The sequence below is a fragment of the Microplitis demolitor genome, chromosome 10, assembly GCF_026212275.2.
Source record: "Microplitis demolitor isolate Queensland-Clemson2020A chromosome 10, iyMicDemo2.1a, whole genome shotgun sequence".
In the NCBI taxonomy this organism is placed as follows: domain Eukaryota; kingdom Metazoa; phylum Arthropoda; class Insecta; order Hymenoptera; family Braconidae; genus Microplitis; species Microplitis demolitor.
Genome location: NC_068554.1, coordinates 13,807,309 through 13,826,416, shown reverse-complemented (window position 1 = coordinate 13,826,416; position 19,108 = coordinate 13,807,309). Strand labels below are relative to the sequence as shown.

Genomic DNA, 19,108 nt, shown 5'->3' with positions numbered 1-19,108 from the left:
TCGGAGACGGAACTCCAAACAGTAATGGAGAAACAAAATCGTTTACGCGCTCGATTACTTGCGTTTCGGGAACAAGAATCGAGCCGATGTAGAATTTTACCGGTAGTAGAATCGGAATCTACAAAACTAAAAGCCCGTCTTTTAAACGAGGCTGCGATAAGTGAATTTCGGAAGAATTCAAATTCAAAAACTCTTTCCGGAATTTTCAATAGATCAAATGGATCTAGTAAAGTCAATACTGTCCATAAGACAGAATTAAACTCAAATACATTTGTGCCTGAAAACGTTCCATTTAAAAATAATTTAAATAGAATTTCATGTGATTTGAAGCCAATGATTGATTTTAATTGTTTAAATAGTAATGATTCGAATCACGCGTATGTCGAAAGGGAGCTGCCTGTATTGGCTACGTCAGGAGCTCGTATTGTTCGGACTGCTCAAGGTTTATTGAGAGCCGAAAATTCAAATAGCCGGGTTGGCGAGCTTATTGTTCTCGCAACCACGGAAAAAGAAATTATGCCGATCCGAGCCAGTGGAGTCTTCGAGATCGAGCATATGGATAAAAATGACCGCGTTGAGTTCGTGAATCTGAAAAAAGAACTACCTTACTGCTCAGTGAAGAGTAAAGAAAAAAATAATTACGGTCAATCATTGGGCTCAAAAATTTATTCGCCAGCGTGGGTTGTTTCAAAAGGAAATAATCCACAAAATAAAAGGCAACAAAATCTTTATAAGCATTATTGTAATAAAGGAATGAATAAATTAAGTGGTTCTACGTTTTCAGGCTCAGACTTTATAAGAAATATATTTTACATTATGTTTTATATTAAAGGTATGTTTGACCTATCAATAATGATGAAAAATTGTTTACGATTTTGTTTCAACTTGACTGCATTTAAGAAAGATGTATTTGAGATAAAATTGAAGAACCTCCGGATAAATATAAATTATCGGAGATTAAATCTGACAATAAGAATATTATATACTTGAAAATAGGCGCTAATTTGGATCGAAAGGGATTGGACATTAACGATTTATTTTTGATCTTATTGAATATAGAGAAATCGAAAGATTATTTAATGTTAATGTATTATATGAATTTTATTTTTATTGAATTATTAATCGAACTTTGTGTACGCCTTTATAAAAATGATTTAATCTCGTGGTGTAATTGGGTTGATTGGGCAAATTTTGAATATCACCATCAGAGCCTGACGGAAGAACATCGTGGTGTGAAAAATGAATTTTCCAAAATAATCAGCAATGGTGCTTCCAGCTCTACGTATGATGTCAAGTCACCTACAATCGGTTTACTCACGTGTATAAATATCAAATTTATACACGTCGAGTTATTTATTTTTATTAATTTTGGAGACTTCCACTGTTTAGCAGAAACAGTTGGAATGTCGAGTTCAACTACGTTAATCAACACCTTAAAGGTCGTCGCCGAGTCAACGAGGAATCAGGGTTTCGATCTCAAGAAATGGAGATTAGGATAATAGTCAGCCGATCCAATCAATCACAGTTATTATATTGACCTCCGAATTAAATCAGGTAAATGAAAATTTTTTCTTTAAATTAATTAAAATTTATACTATATTTTAAATTAGAAATAGTAACTGACTTAAGTCGGGAGGTAGCTACCTCATTTTTCATTATGAATTTCGACTTGAGCAGTTACTTCTTAGGTAATTTATAAATTACCGCAAAGCGGAAGTATATCTGTACAAATTATATTTAGAATTAATCATTCCAATAATACCAAACGACCGAGTCGGGAGGTAATTAAATTACTAGATACTAACGTTTAATTTCATATTACTAAGTTTAAGTAACATTATAAACGTTGTGTCTCAGGTTTAGGTTAAAATTTTACTGCTAAGAACTTCTTTACTATATTCAAAATAAATTTTAATTTTTGGGTTTATATAGAGTCATTGAAACATTTATTTTTAGTTTATATAGATTAATTCATACATTCAATTTTAGCTTATATAGAGTCAATAACACCTTCTATTTGGATTATATCGAGTCATGAATTTCATTTTCAGTCGTAGCGTTATTCATTTAAAACGCTGCGACTTGCTTAAGTCGGAGGTGTTACGTTCCCGTAATATTTTATTGATTAAATTAAATTAATTATTTTTATTTAAATAATTTTATACAATGAAACGGAAATCGGTTATGATAAGAGAGTCGCCGTGGCTCGCGGGTAGGCAAAACAGATGACGATGCATGAGATCCGGGCTACGACGATTCTCTCACAGGGAACCTGAGATGCAGCGTCAACATTTTGTCAACTCTGTTGGCTTTATTATATTTTTATAATGACGAAATAGTCAGTCCTTCGAGAGAGCTCATGGAGCTCGAACATCTGCTCTCTAGCCTTAATAAATTACAATTAATCTTAAATTAATCCAACCTTATTTTGGGCTGCCTAATGGCAGCCCAATACCCTATGACTCCATGGTTATTTTGGGCGCTGCTACCGGCAGCCCAATAATCCAAAAATCATCGATTAAATATTGGACGCTGATACCGGCTGCCCAATCATTTATCCAGTCCTGGACACTGCCACCGGCTGTCCAGAATTCCTCGAATCCTGCATCCTCATAAATAATATGGAGACCAGATCGCGAACATATTTTAAAATCGCGAAAATCAAATAAAATTAATAATTAATAAAATAATCGATGACCACGGCCCACCAGGGGTCTATAGACACTCTAACGAGGCCAAACTTGGATAAAATTGAATAATTAAAAATTATTTTGATTTTTAATTAATTTTGGGTAATTTCCCAAAACGTAACATAATTCTTAAAAAAAATATTTTTCTTTCGGAATTATTACGAAAAATAAGTAAGATTTCAGAAATCTTTTTAAAACACCTTACTGATTATTCATAGCATATAGATTCACCATTTAAACTTGTACACGTCATAAAATCCGGAAATAATTTTCACGTTAAGTTTTTCAATTCACTATGTTCGTTATGTCCAAATAATTTTTTTTTATTTCAGTAATTACTTAAAATAATTATTACAGAGCTCTTCTTTTCAAAAGCGCGCGAAAACGCAGCGTCAGCTTTGTCCACCTTTTTATGCGACAAAAGAATAGTGGGAGGATAACTGCAATAAGTTTAACGAACAATTAATAAACTGTCCTCACTTTCCACCAATGACAATAATTAAACATTCCCCGTCAGTCACCAGATCAAAGTTTATAAAAAGCCTGAGCACCTATAGCTCTGGGCTAGTCGGTTCTTCTAACTTACGGTCCGCGAATATTCGAACGTCGAAGTTTCGTACACTCTTATTGCAGGATTCCGCCCCAGGCGTTGAAAAGTCAGTAAGAGGATCTTTAATGTTTTTCTATTTAAACCTTATTGCAGGAATCCGCTTCAGCGTTGAATTATCAATAAGGCATCCTAAAATTGACATCTTTTTGCAGTCAATTATTGCAGGATTCCGCTTAGGCGTTGAAAAAGCAATAATCGACTTCTTTATCTATTAAAAATCCGGCACATTTACATCTCTACCGTAAAAATCTCTACCTCAAATGTAACTCTACCAAGAACAAGTCCACCCTAACTTCTTTACCATTTGCTGATTATACCGCATTAAAACCCTACCAATATGTTACTATATCAAATATTAATTATACCAAATTTTTTCTTTATCATGAAATATCCCTACAATTTAATAACTTTCCCATTTGAAAACACTACCATAACCAGTTCTGCCATGAAAATCTGGTACATTTACATCTCTACCGTAAAAATCTCTACTCCAACTATAATTCTATCAAGATCAGTTTTACCCTAACATTTCTACCATTAGACAATTATACCATATAAAAATCCTACCAAAATATTACTGTATCAATTATTTTTTATACGAAATTTTTTAATTACCACGAAACATCCCTTCAATTTTGTAACTTTACCATTTGAAAACTCCACCAGAACCATTTCAGCCATGAAAATCTGATCCAAATCTATGTATACCTGAAATATCTATGCCATTTAACAGTTAAACCAAATAAAGTCTATCATAAATATTTCTACCCCTTATTAAATTTACCACAACACAACTTTACAAAAAAAATGCTTAACCAATTAACAAATTTACCTAATAATGTTTCTATCTTATGACAACTCTAACACTTTTTTAAGTCAACCAGTTTAAAACACTACCATAATAATCTCTACCATGAGAATTAAACTTCTTTACCTTATAAATATGTTATCATATGATAAAAAGTACAGAAAATATCAATTAACTTCCGTCGGTAAGATAGACATTGTGGTTACATAGCTATTATCTAGATTAAAATTTAAATATTATCTTTTGATAAAGCTTTGTAAGAGCATTATACTTTTGGAATTGGTTGTAAAAAATTTGATACAATTATTAATTTGGTGCAAAATATTAATAGTCTTTATAATTGCGGAATATTAATTTTTTTTTTTTAATTTATTACTGCAGAGTTAAAAATTCCATAATTATAGATTAATATATTTTTTATTAATATATTTATGGATAATTAAAGTTACTTTTATTATTTAAAATGGATGATATATTCGTTTCATCAATTAATCATTAAGAAAAAAATTACTCGTTGAAATAATCTTAAGTTATAAATTTTTATTTAATTTTCAATGACATTAAGAGTACATTAAAATAAAAAGGAATTTGTTACAATTTGTTACACGAACGGCGCTTTGAAGTCTAAGCTTATTGAGGGGGCACATGCGCCCAATCATTTTTATATGATTAGGATACTCTGTCGAATGATTTAAACTTTTCAAAAGCATAGAATGTCCTCTAGGAAGTCCCACGAATCCTCAACACAAGTGTATACACTGTGATAATTCTACTCTATAAATTATTGATCATAAGGATCAACTGATAATGCTAATTTACCAGTGAGATGAACTGCTAATGTATTTAATTTTTGAATTTTCGTGAGCTGACGTCCAATGTCTTTTCAATTGCCAATTTCCACATCTTACTAATCCTATGCTGCCATTGCTGCTACAACTAAGAAGATGAGTTGGGTCTAGTATAAATGTTACAGAATTTACTGTACCTACAAATGGAGTTTAAATAAATATTAATTGGTCAATATGTGATTAATAAGTTATGAGCAACCTACAGTCACTATGTACTGTAAAAATTTGTAATATGCTTTGAATTTAACTATTTATTAAAAACTCTACTCCAAAGTTTATTCAGAATCTCTTGCTTATTTTTATTATCATTGAAATTTAATAAGAAAAATCTTATCATTCATTCGCAAACTTATTCATTTCGGCGATTGTATTATCAGGAGATTCTATAAGTGGGGGGAGCACTGAGAATGTCCTGAATTTCAGTAAAAAAAAAAAAAAAAAAAAAAAACTAAAAAAATGCATATGTAGAAAACTTAAAAAACTAATGGTGCAATTTTTTTAAATATATATTTTTTAATTTATAATTTTTCAAAAATCAAAAAATTATTAGATATCAGCTAATTTCATTATGTCTGAATGTGAATGCAGCAGACATGATACAATTTATAAATTTTAAATAATTAAATTCAAAATAATGCGTGTACTGATTTTTCATTGATTTAAATATTCATTTTTTAATTTTTATTCTACTAACATTTTATTTATTTAATCAAAAATTTAAAAAATTGCCACTTGTCAGACATTCGCACTCATAGTAATATAGATAGTAAAATATATAGATAAATAAATATGAATGTGAATGTAGCAGACAACAAAATTTATAATTATTAATAAATAGAGTAAATAATTAATAAAATAAAATTTTTATAAAATATGCATTTCAAAAATTTTGAAATTAATAAGGGCATGTTTTATGAATATTATTTTTTAAATTATTTACTCTATTTATTATTTATGTATAATTTTAAATTCTGATGTCTGCTACATTCAAACTCGTTAATAAATTGATTAATTATCATTGTGATGGATCAATTTTCAAGATTCCGTACGACGTTTTATATCATAAAAATTTATACAATCATCAGCAGCTCCTGATGCCAAATAATTTTTCCTAGATGATGCTGTTCTGATACTGGCAGTATGATCTTTTGTAGTTAAACTTTGTTCTAGTTTATATTTCTGCCAATAAAAACAATTTTTAAAATTTTATTCACTTAATATCACTGACTTAAATAATTAATAAACTTAACCTATTAATTAAGTACTATATAATTACTATTATAAAATAAAACATACCTTTTCCTTCTTGTGACTCAAATACCATAATTTTTTTTTTTAATGATAAATTAAATAAAAAAAAATTTTGAGTTACCGTTGAAAAAAAAAAAAAAAAAAAATTCTCAATTTTAAATGAATTTGATAAAATTAAATTTTTTAAGAAGAAATTTAAATACAGTATCCCTCAATTTTCCACAACATCTAATAATCATAAACCGTCATAATCGTATCAAAATTTTCTTAATTTATTTATTTTTCTTGCAACCTGTTTCTTTATTATCTCAAGTTAATTAATTAAAATTAATTAATTCAAGACCTAAAAGTAGGTCCAAACGAAAAATTAATAAATAAAAAAAATTTCTATTACGTTTATGACAATTGAAAATCATTAGACTTGTTTAAAAAGTGGAGATACATAGTTTTATAAATTCCTTAGTTATTTAAAGTACTGAAGTTCATATCATTTCTCACAATTTTTTAAAAGTATTACGCATATGTCATAAATAAAAAAATAAAAATTATTTATATATAAATAAACATACAGTTTATTAATAAGTCAATTTATGAAAATTTCCATGCTATTTGCAGACTACAAGTATTAGATATAATAAACTTTTTTTTTTATTCTTACAACTAATTAGTTATCTTAAAATTCAAAAATTATAAATATATTAAAATATTAAAAATAGGCTTTAAACAATACCATTCATTGTGTTTTTTTTTTTTTTTTTTCGTTTACACTCCTCTCTGATCATTTTTTAAACTGTCTACAGTTTATTTTGAAACATTTATTCCGGTAATTCTCAAACAATACCCCTCACTTTTTAAAAATTTGCAATGATTCTCAACTGTCAAAGCGTATCTAAATTTAATTAATGAATTTAAAAGAATAAATTGAAACTTTAAGTGAAAAAAGGACAACGTAGTCATAATTTCGCCGAGATATAAAATTTAAAACAAATTGTTTACAGTTGATATCAATTGAGAGTTGAACGAAATTTGTAAAATACATTTTAGCTTACAAAATTTGGAAATTCGATTAAAAAAAAATTGATATGAAGATCTTACTGAAATTTATTTAACAAATTTCGTTCAATTCCCAATTAATATCAATTGTAAATAATTTTTTTCAAATCCTATATCTCGGCGAAATTATTCGTACGTTATCCTTTTTCCGTATAAAGTTTTAATTTTTTTTTTTTAATAAATTAATTAAATTTTTTTACAGTTGTGAGAATTGAAAGTCATTGTATATTTGTAAAAAGTGGGGGGTACTGTTTGTTTTATTGTTTTATTATATTACGTTTGTCTTGCTGAACGGAATGGGCCTCGACATAAAGGACACAAAGGTTGATAAAATTCATTTCTTCTCAAATGCTCAGCATCCTGTAATTCCCGGCCAAAATTACAGCGAAGACACAGGCATAGATGATTACACGGGACCACCGCCACCTTCGGACGATTAGTAAGACAATAAACACAAGTCACTTCATCTTCATCAGCAACCTCATCACCATCAAAGTCAATAATTTCAATCCGTTCATAAATTCCAGGAGGACCATTTAAAGGTTCTATTCCACCTGCATCATCGAGTATTACAGCTGGTAATTCTTCAATGTCTGTTGATAAAAAAATATTAACATAATAAATATTTTTTATTTAAATGAATTTAAGATAGTACGGTAAGAGACTCAGTAACCGACTACTTATGTATTTGTATACCTGTATTCATTACATTTTACAGAATATAGGTATACAAATACAGGAAGTGATCAAGTACCATAGTTCCCTAATCAGGTACAACGTAGGAAAATACACCAACGGCGACGAGGTGGAAGCCTCGACAGCAACGCACTAAAGACAGAAAAAAGATGAACACTTAATGAGTGGAACCATCGTTGGGAAAATTGCACTCGAGGAAAATGGACCTACAGGCTGATTCACTCACTGGATGGCTGGCTTAAATCCAAGCACGGAGAATTGAACTACTACTTGATGCAATTCATGACGGGCCACGGGCAGTTCAATACGTATCTCCAACGAATGGGAATCAAGAGCAGCCCACACTGCGATTACTCCAAGGAAGAAGTCGATGATGCCGAGCACACATTCTTCCAATGCACAAGGTGGTCATAGCAAAGAGCAGAAGCCTGGAAAGCCCTCGGACTGCAGCCTACAGCCGACTTGATAATACAGCCGATGATTAATTCGGAAGAAGCCTGGAAGGCTGTGATGAAATTTGCAGAAGTAATCATAAGAGCCAAGAAAAGAGAAGAAGGCCTAATAAAGGGTCAGCAAGATGAGCAGTTTCCAGTCTGAACAGCCTCCGCCAATGACAAGGGTCAGAAGAGAGAGGATTGTTTTTAGTAGGTAAAAATCCCACACTACCAACTCCATCAAATCTTCAAATTCTCCTATCGTTGGTGTCTTTCGAAGATTTTTTTAACCTCTCTCACAAAAAAAAAAAAAATATATATATATATATATATATATATATATATATATATATATATATATATATATATATATATATATAAAACCTGCGTAAATAAAAAACTTTATTACCTTCGTGATGGATATCGACGACAATGGGAATAATAGGCTCTGGGACTGCTGCATTTTGAATGCGTGGTCTCCCACGAGGCCGACAAACATTTTGTGGAACGTTGGGTTCAGCAGCTCCTCCTACGTTATTCACATTTTGCCCATTAACACCAACACCTTGTCTTCGGAAGCGTCGCCGGGGATTCCGTGCTGGAGGTAATGGATTTTCAGGGATCATGGCAACGTTCATGGGATCCTCTAAATCCTGCAGGCGAGGCATTTCGTCTTCCGAGTCAAAATTCTCATCTATTTAAAAAAATCAGAAATTTAATAGCTATCTACCGTGAGTTCCCAATTAAAACCGATTCGAAAATTTCAATTATACAATAATACGCTCAGGCACTCGCAGACGACACCCGGATTAAAAATAAAACTTGATTTAGATTTGGTTTATATAGTTAAAATTTGGAGCCGTTTTTCACACGACAAACTCAATGTTTTTTCTTTTTTTTTTTTTTTTTTTTTTTTTTTAAACGAAGATATGAAGTATAATGATTTTTCGTCTTGGTTACTTACTCACGATTTAAAACGAAAAAGTCAAGATTAAGTCGAAATTGACTAGTCGAAAAAGTTAAAACTAAGGTGAAATAATTTTTATATATTAAGGCGAAAGTAAGGCGAATAAATAACTTTTTCACTACTTGGTACAGCAAATCAAAAGTATAAGGTGAATGATTATCGCGTGCTCTAAGTAAAGACGAATGAGTTCAAGCTAAGATCAAAAAATACAAATACATTGAAATAAAGATGAAAAAATTTAATTTTAGTAAAAAAAAAAAAAGTTGAGATCTTGTCGAAAAATCGTTGGCAAATCAATAACTTCAAAAGAAAATAAGATGAATCAAACTTGAATGGAATTTTGCTTTTGATTCGGGTATTATTTATTATTTATTATTACCCCCATCCCCCCAATACTTTTCGAAAATATTCAATGACCTTGAACTGTCAGAACCGTATAAAAATTATATTAATTAAATAAGAAAAAAATTCAAGCCTTTATTATAGATTTTTAAAAAATTACTTACAGTTGTTATTAATTAGAATATTAATGACATTTGTTAAACAGATGATATAATGAAATCTTCATGTCAACATTATAATTCAAAATTTCAAATTTTGTATGCTACAAATTATTTACTTAATTTCATTCAACTTCTCATTTATAACAACGGTAAGTTATTTATTATGTTTTTTTTTTTTTTTTTTTTTTTTTTTTTTTCTAATATATATCGCTTGTTATTGTTGATCGATATGTACAACAGTTTATATATAGTTATATTTGATAGTTACCATTAAGCCGAATATTTGCGTCCATAATCGCTACTTCAACTCTTTGTAACATAACTGAATGTAGAAACTCTACAACTGTAATCCTATAATAATAATAATAATAATATTAATATTAATAATAATAATAATAATAATAATAATAATAATAATAATAATAATAATAATAATTTGTACCTTTCATTGTCTAGTGCTCGTTGAAAATTGATTATTCGACTATCAATATGCGATTGATAAGCGCGACGTTCAGCACCAAGATCATGCCCTTGATCCAAACGCCGCCACCTCAACTCTTCATCTCTAATAATAACGGTTAATCTTTCTGGAAAAAAAAAAAAAAAAAAAAAAAAAAAAAAAAAAAAACAATTTTTGAGTTAAGGGCATTCTCAGATAATGCCCCCCCCCTGCCCCTCCTCACTTTTTAAAAATATGCAATGACTTTCAACTGTCATAATCGTATTAAAATTTTATTAATTATTAAAAAAAAATTAAAACCTTAACTGAAAAAAGGACAACGTAGTCGTAATTTTGTTGAGGTATAGATATTTTCAAAAAATTACTTACAATTGATGATATCAATTGGGAGCTAAACGAAATTTGTTTAATTAATTTTAGCCAATAAAATTAAAAAACTTGAATTCTAAAATTGACATGAAGATATTACGAAAATTTATTTAACTAATTTTGTTTCACTCCTAATTAATATCAAGTGTAAATTATTTTTTTTTTTAAATCTATATCCCGGTGAAATGACTTATACGTTGTTCTTTTTTCAATTATTGTTCTAATTATTTTTTAATTAATTGATAAAAATTTGACACGATTATGACAGTTAAAAGTCAGGGGGGTGGGGGCGCACTTTCTGAGAATGGTCTTAAATTGACGAGTTAAATAATCATAGTGGTCACAGATTTTTTATATTGAAATTCCCTGACTTTTTCAAGTATTCCAGTTAAACAATTCGAAAATTCCCTGACTATGTGTAGTAATATTAAATTATTGGAAATATTTATTTAATTTAAAATAAAATGGCATAAGCTAATTTAATCAATAATTAATCATTGTCGTTAAATAAAGCTTTTTTTTTATTATTTGTCAATTTTCATAGTTTTTTTTTTTTTTTTGTTTCTTTATTAAATGGATAATTTTTTATTTTTGATTTGAAATCCATGTTTTTATATAACTTACTTTATAATAAAATACAAATAAATTTTTCATTTTTACTAGCATAAATTTCATAAATAAGAATATTTCATAAAATATTAATCAAGTATTAATGAAGTACGCGAATAATAAATGTAGTGAAACTTATTAGTTCATTACTTATGCATACATTTAATGTTTTTAATTGTTTCTCACGTCACTTTTTGAACAGTTTTTACAAAAAACTAAATTTGTCGGATTTTTTCAGTTAAAAGAAAGAAAGTGAAAATTTTTCCAATTTTGTTACGAATTTCCCTAACATTTCCAGATTTTACAGGTTTTCCAAAAATGTGGCCACCATGAATAATATACATTAGGGTAATAATTTTAGTGCACGTAATATATAGGAGAGTAAAGTAAAAAATAACACGTCGCAGTAGAAAAGCTGCGACTCTCTACAAAACTTTGAAAGAGATAGTATATAAATTTAAGAGAATTGACATTTTTTCAATATACATACCAATAAATAGAAATAAATCCAGATTATCGCCTCCTAATCTGGGAATGAGCTGGCGATTAAACGCTTCCGCAACATTATTTGTGCGGATGACCGAATGACGAGTAGATACTCGTTCAGCTTGTGGTAGCCAAAATGTCTCAAGATATGTGATGAAGAAATTTACTCGTGGAAACTCTTCTCTGGCAAGATTAGCTTGACGTCTAATTTCTTCAAAACCTTGTCTAAATAAATTAGAAGGAACCAAAGGCAGTACCCAAGTCAAGTGCAAAATAATTTGTGGAGCACGGTTTAAACGGAGTCGTCGCCATCTCCTGGTTACAGCCTGCAGAAGAAAACGCTGTAGTTAATAACTAAAATTAACATTTTACGTTTTTTTTTAATTATTGGTATTTAATTATGAATAGTAAATTAAATATATATATATAGTAAAAAATTATTGTGACAATTACTCGAGTAAAGTGAAACCAGCAACCCCGAAAGATTGTCCACGGCATTTCATTGCGGATTGCTTGAATAGATGCCCTTTCGAAATCCCCAGAAACAAATCGAAGGCTGTTACGGATATTAGGTGATCTATCAACGATAAAGCGCCAAATCGCTTCATACATAGTGGTAGTTCTCCTCTCGCAAAGAATAAATAATGCAGGAAGTCCCTAAAAAAAAAAAAAAAAGTAAATAATTTAATTTAAATAGAACTATGACAGTTACCTTTACTCAAGTACACGTGAAAAAAAAAAAAAAAAAAACAACTTAATTACCACATCTAATCGCCGACAGTGAATGATTAACAACTGACAGAACCGTGATTGGTTTGGGACAGCCTGAAAAATAGTATATTTATATAAACATTGGGGTGTTAAAAAAAAAAAAAAAAAAAAAAAAAAAAAAAAAAAAAAAACTTTTTATTTTTTATGGTATTCAAAAATTCAAAGTAAGGTAAGAGATCTAGTACCCGATTTCTCATCAGGGTGGCCACAAAGAAATTATTTCAAAATTCCCTGATATTTCCCGGTTTTCGAGTAAAGTTTTTCACATTTGTCCCTGATTTACAAATTTTATTCGTATCATTTAGATATTCAAAGTTTTTATTGTATTTTCATTTTTAATAATTAAATCATGCGAGAAACAAAAAAAATGGCAATAAAATTAATTAATATTGCCTAATTTTGATTATTCGATGTTAAAAATGTATAAGTTAAAATATTTTATGAGAAATTTTATTATTCAAATGAATTCAAAATACACTGGTTACAAAAATTAAGGGATATTAAAAAAATGTTTAATTTGTTAGTAATTTTCAACAGTTAGTAACTCGAAGGAAAATGGTCGTATGACAAAAACAAAAAGTCAAACTATAGCTTCAAGTGTCTAGTTTTCTGATCTGGTATTAAAATTTTTTCATTATGCACGATTCCGGAGCAATAAAAAATCAATCAGAATCATCGAAAAAAATTTATTAAAGCTCGAAGACCTTTTATCAGACGAGCAAAACTTTTGTAATTTTTTTTTTTGATAACTTTCTTCGGATTACTCCGGAACCACACATAATAAAAATATTTTAAGACCAGATCATAAAACTAGACACTTAAACTACAATTTGCCTTTTTTGTTTTTGTCATACGACCATTTTCCTTCGAGTAACATCCTGTTGAAATTCACTCGAAAATTTGCAATTTTTTAAATATCCCTTAATTTTCATAACTTGTGGATTATTTAAAATTTTTTTAATTTTGAACTGTCACAATTCAATTCCAGGATACTTTTCGAAATTCCCTGACATTTCCATGATATTTCCCGACATTCCCGGTTTGTGGCCACCCTGGGCTTTATTTATTTGGATATCTAAATATTTACTAAATATTCTACTAAATTTATAGTTAATTCTAAAAAAAAAAAGAAATCCCGTATTTTTGAATATAAAAAAAAAACAAAAAGAAAAAAAAATTCGTTTTTCTTTAAAATACCGTAATAAACATACGTTAAGTGAAAAATAATAAAAAATAAAATATTGAATATTTCTGCCATTTAATTAAATAAAATGCTTAAATGATTTACCCCAAATGTTCCATCGATAAACAACTCTGCGACGTTATTTAAACGCTCCATCATTTGTTGAGATCCGAATATGAAGGCTAAACTTCCGTCTGTTTCTTGGACTTCACCACGATAGATTTCTACCGCAGGTAAATAACGATCAAGCATTGGTCCCACGTGGTTAACAGTTGCAGGCATTGGTGGGTGGTGATGCCGCCGTTCACGAATTATCATCATACGACCAGCCGCAGGATTGAATATATCGGCAATATCATCAAATCTGGATAAAATGAGTTTTATTATAATTCATGTAAATATGAGCAAAACCTATATAGCCACTATACATGTGACTGGCCGAAAATTACTGCTAAATATAATTTGAATGCAACTATTTTTTTACATTTCTACTCTAAAATTGTCGATTTTTTTTAAATCGGTATAATATATATTTATAAAGTTATACATTCAGTCATATTCAGCAAAATTATTCAATGACAAAATAGTTAAAATATCGATCTATGCAAAGATAACTAATACCATCGTCTCTTTTTCCTGCGTAATTTAAATTAAATTCGAATGATGTAAACAGATTGATTTATCTCGATACTAGACAATACAAAATGGTTTAAAGTTTAAACTATATAAAAAAATATAAATTTAAGTGAAGACCTTATCTACAAAATTTAATTTTACTTTATTACTAATTTTCCGATTATCAAATTTAATTTTATTTACTAATTTTCCGTATATTCACTTGATATTATAGATTATTGTTAATTTAAAAAAATATTTTTTCTTATTTATTATTTTTTATATTCATTTATTACTGTTATTTAAAACTTTTAATTGAAATTTTTAGCATTAATAACTGAATCATATAACAAACGATGAATCGCATTAAAATTTATACACAGTAAAAAATCTCCAAGAAAATTTTTAATGGCTCTAGGAAATTTTTTGTATTATGAATTGAAAATGGAAATTTTTTGGAGCGATAAAAAATGTCTTGCGTCTCAAGGAAATGCTTATTTTCATTTCACCATATTAAATGTTTCTTGCGTCAAAAATACCTTATGATAATCTATATATTTGTGAATTATTTAATGAATGTTTTTACTTACTCCTGAGAAACTGCATTAAATATTTCATTTGGAGGCTCATTGCTTCGCATTGCACGTCTCTTTAACTCCAAAATCATTTGTTGCCTTCTTAATTCCTGTGCTGTAAACCGTGGTGCATGAAAATGAGTACCAAAGACTTGCACATCGCCGTTGTCATCTACAGTTGCGGCTGCTCGACATCGAAACATTGACGTCCTTAAGGAGCAGATATATTCCTCCTCATCGGATTCTTACCGGGCATCATGATGGTACATATGTCCATTATGCAGGAATCTCAGAGTCCAATGACGCTGTCCGCGCAGCGCAATCATGTTATTGGATGAGAATTTTTTTATGTTCAGCAAATCGTCTATGAAAAAAATATTTTATATACTTAAATGAAAAAAATTTTGAAAAATTACATAATTCAATAATGATAAATTAAAATAATGACTAACTTTAAAATGGACATACATGATACTTAAGTTAGCCGACGTCTAATTTTTGGGTTTTTTTAGACGGTATATTATAAAAAAAAAAAATTTGAAAAAATTGCAGCGGTAGTTTTTAAAATTTTCTACATGTGCATATTTTTATTTATTTATTATTTTTTTTTTGCTATTGATTTATTGAAAAAAAAATTTGAGAATTTATAATTGTCTGTTAACTTCAGGATCATGCATATACAAATGTTTTATGTGAAATTAATTTTTTTATCGATTTACCGGAATCTTGAAAATTTATGAGTATATATATATATATGAGTGTGAATGTAGCTGACAATTATTAATTTTCAAAATTTTGAAATAAGTGAACTATACAAAAATTTAATAAAATAAAAAAATGCGCATTTATAGAATTTGAAAATGAGTATGTGCATTTTTCTTATTGTTATATTTTGAATTATTTAATTTTTTTATTTGTAATTTAAAATTTGTCTTATGTCTGTTATATTCACACTAATAGAAATATATACTGATTTATAATATAGTTTCATTATTTTTTTTCTTTGAATACACTATACAAATTATTACTTATGTTTCATTTTAATTGAAAATGTCTACAACTAACAATAAAGAAAAAAAAAAAACACGACGCTCATACACTATGGACGGAACAAACACAGATTTAGCTACGTGTATATATGTATACATATATTCTATAGGTTTTTGTTTTTTGTACATCGCGAAAGATTTCTCAAAACTCTAGGTATTTCATTTTAGATAGAATTTCTCAGAATACAAGATTTATTATTTTGCAGGGCTTAGAAATTGTTATTTCCGTGGCAATTATTAATTATAATATTATAATTTAATTAAAAAAATCTAAAATTATGTAAAACAAAAAAAAAAAACAAAAGAAAAATTATGACGTTATAATATATTGTACTCAGAGAATACTCACAGGTTTTGCTATGTGTATATATATATATGATATATTTACCTGATTATGGCGTTGTATAAAGATTTTCTTGGGTAAAATATTAAATTTATTATCAATTTGTAGCTTGTTTGCTACTGGGAAGACGATTTTAACGAGCGTAATGCAATAAGCTTACAAACTCACTCGCGTTCAAACCCGAAATTAAGGGATATTTAAAAAATTGCAAATTTTCGAGTGAATTTCAACAGGATGTTACTCGAAGGAAAATGGTCGTATGACAAAAACAAAAAAGGCAAATTGTAGTTTAAGTGTCTAGTTTTATGATCTGGTCTTAAAATATTTTTATTATGTGTGGTTCCGGAGTAATCCGAAGAAAGTTATCAAAAAAAAAAATTACAAAAGTTTTGCTCGTCTGATAAAAGGTCTTCGAGCTTTAATAAATTTTTTTCGATGATTCTGATTGATTTTTTATTGCTCCGGAATCGTGCATAATGAAAAAATTTTAATACCAGATCAGAAAACTAGACACTTGAAGCTATAGTTTGACTTTTTGTTTTTGTCATACGACCATTTTCCTTCGAGTTACTAACTGTTGAAAATTACTAACAAATTAAACATTTTTTTAATATCCCTTAATTTTTGTAACCAGTGTATTTTGAATTCATTTGAATAATAAAATTTCTCATAAAATATTTTAACTTATACATTTTTAACATCGAATAATCAAAATTAGGCAATATTAATTAATTTTATTGCCATTTTTTTTGTTTCTCGCATGATTTAATTATTAAAAATGAAAATACAATAAAAACTTTGAATATCTAAATGATACGAATAAAATTTGTAAATCAGGGACAAATGTGAAAAACTTTACTCGAAAACCGGGAAATATCAGGGAATTTTGAAATAATTTCTTTGTGGCCACCCTGATGAGAAATCGGGTACTAGATCTCTTACCTTACTTTGAATTTTTGAATACCATAAAAAATAAAAAGTTTTTTTTTTTTTTTTTTTTTTTTTTTTTTTTTTTTTAACACCCCAATGTTTATATAAATATACTATTTTTCAGGCTGTCCCAAACCAATCACGGTTCTGTCAGTTGTTAATCATTCACTGTCGGCGATTAGATGTGGTAATTAAGTTGTTTTTTTTTTTTTTTTTTTCACGTGTACTTGAGTAAAGGTAACTGTCATAGTTCTATTTAAATTAAATTATTTACTTTTTTTTTTTTTTTTAGGGACTTCCTGCATTATTTATTCTTTGCGAGAGGAGAACTACCACTATGTATGAAGCGATTTGGCGCTTTATCGTTGATAGATCACCTAATATCCGTAACAGCCTTCGATTTGTTTCTGGGGATTTCGAAAGGGCATCTATTCAAGCAATCCGCAATGAAATGCCGTGGACAATCTTTCGGGGTTGCTGGTTTCACTTTACTCGAGTAATTGTCACAATAATTTTTTACTATATATATATATTTAATTTACTATTCATAATTAAATACCAATAATTAAAAAAAAACGTAAAATGTTAATTTTAGTTATTAACTACAGCGTTTTCTTCTGCAGGCTGTAACCAGGAGATGGCGACGACTCCGTTTAAACCGTGCTCCACAAATTATTTTGCACTTGACTTGGGTACTGCCTTTGGTTCCTTCTAATTTATTTAGACAAGGTTTTGAAGAAATTAGACGTCAAGCTAATCTTGCCAGAGAAGAGTTTCCACGAGTAAATTTCTTCATCACATATCTTGAGACATTTTGGCTACCACAAGCTGAACGAGTATCTACTCGTCATTCGGTCATCCGCACAAATAATGTTGCGGAAGCGTTTAATCGCCAGCTCATTCCCAGATTAGGAGGCGATAATCTGGATTTATTTCTATTTATTGGTATGTATATTGAAAAAATGTCAATTCTCTTAAATTTATATACTATCTCTTTCAAAGTTTTGTAGAGAGTCGCAGCTTTTCTACTGCGACGTGTTATTTTTTACTTTACTCTCCTATATATTACGTGCACTAAAATTATTACCCTAATGTATATTATTCATGGTGGCCACATTTTTGGAAAACCTGTAAAATCTGGAAATGTTAGGGAAATTCGTAACAAAATTGGAAAAATTTTCACTTTCTTTCTTTTAACTGAAAAAATCCGACAAATTTAGTTTTTTGTAAAAACTGTTCAAAAAGTGACGTGAGAAACAATTAAAAACATTAAATGTATGCATAAGTAATGAACTAATAAGTTTCACTACATTTATTATTCGCGTACTTCATTAATACTTGATTAATATTTTATGAAATATTCTTATTTATGAAATTTATGCTAGTAAAAATGAAAAATTTATTTGTATTTTATTATAAAGTAAGTTATATAAAAACATGGATTTCAAATCAAAAATAAAAAATTATCCATTTAATAAAGAAACAAAAAAAAAAAAAAAACTATGAAAATTGACAAATAATAAAAAAAAAGCTTTATTTAACGACAATGATTAATTATTGATTAAATTAGCTTATGCCATTTTATTTTAAATTAAATAAATATTTCCAATAATTTAATATTACTACACATAGTCAGGGAATTTTCGAATTGTTTAACTGGAATACTTGAAAAAGTCAGGGAATTTCAATATAAAAAATCTGTGACCACTATGATTATTTAACTCGTCAATTTAAGACCATTCTCAGAAAGTGCGCCCCCACCCCCCTGACTTTTAACTGTCATAATCGTGTCAAATTTTTATCAATTAATTAAAAAATAATTAGAACAATAATTGAAAAAAGAACAACGTATAAGTCA

The 19,108-nt window shown here is 28.6% G+C and overlaps 1 protein-coding gene across 1 annotated transcript; it reads right to left on the bottom strand.

Annotated features, from left to right (window-relative positions):
* Positions 1 to 7,500: 7,500 nt before the first annotated feature.
* LOC128668759 (uncharacterized) lies at positions 7,501 to 15,087 on the bottom strand. The gene is made up of 2 exons (XM_053742363.1): positions 14,944 to 15,087; positions 7,501 to 7,853 (listed from the first exon to the last, which is right to left on the bottom strand). The coding sequence occupies exons 1-2, from the start codon at positions 14,981 to 14,983 to the stop codon at positions 7,534 to 7,536; spliced, it is 360 nt and encodes a 119-aa protein (XP_053598338.1). The 5' UTR covers positions 14,984 to 15,087; the 3' UTR covers positions 7,501 to 7,533.
* Positions 15,088 to 19,108: the final 4,021 nt, after the last annotated feature.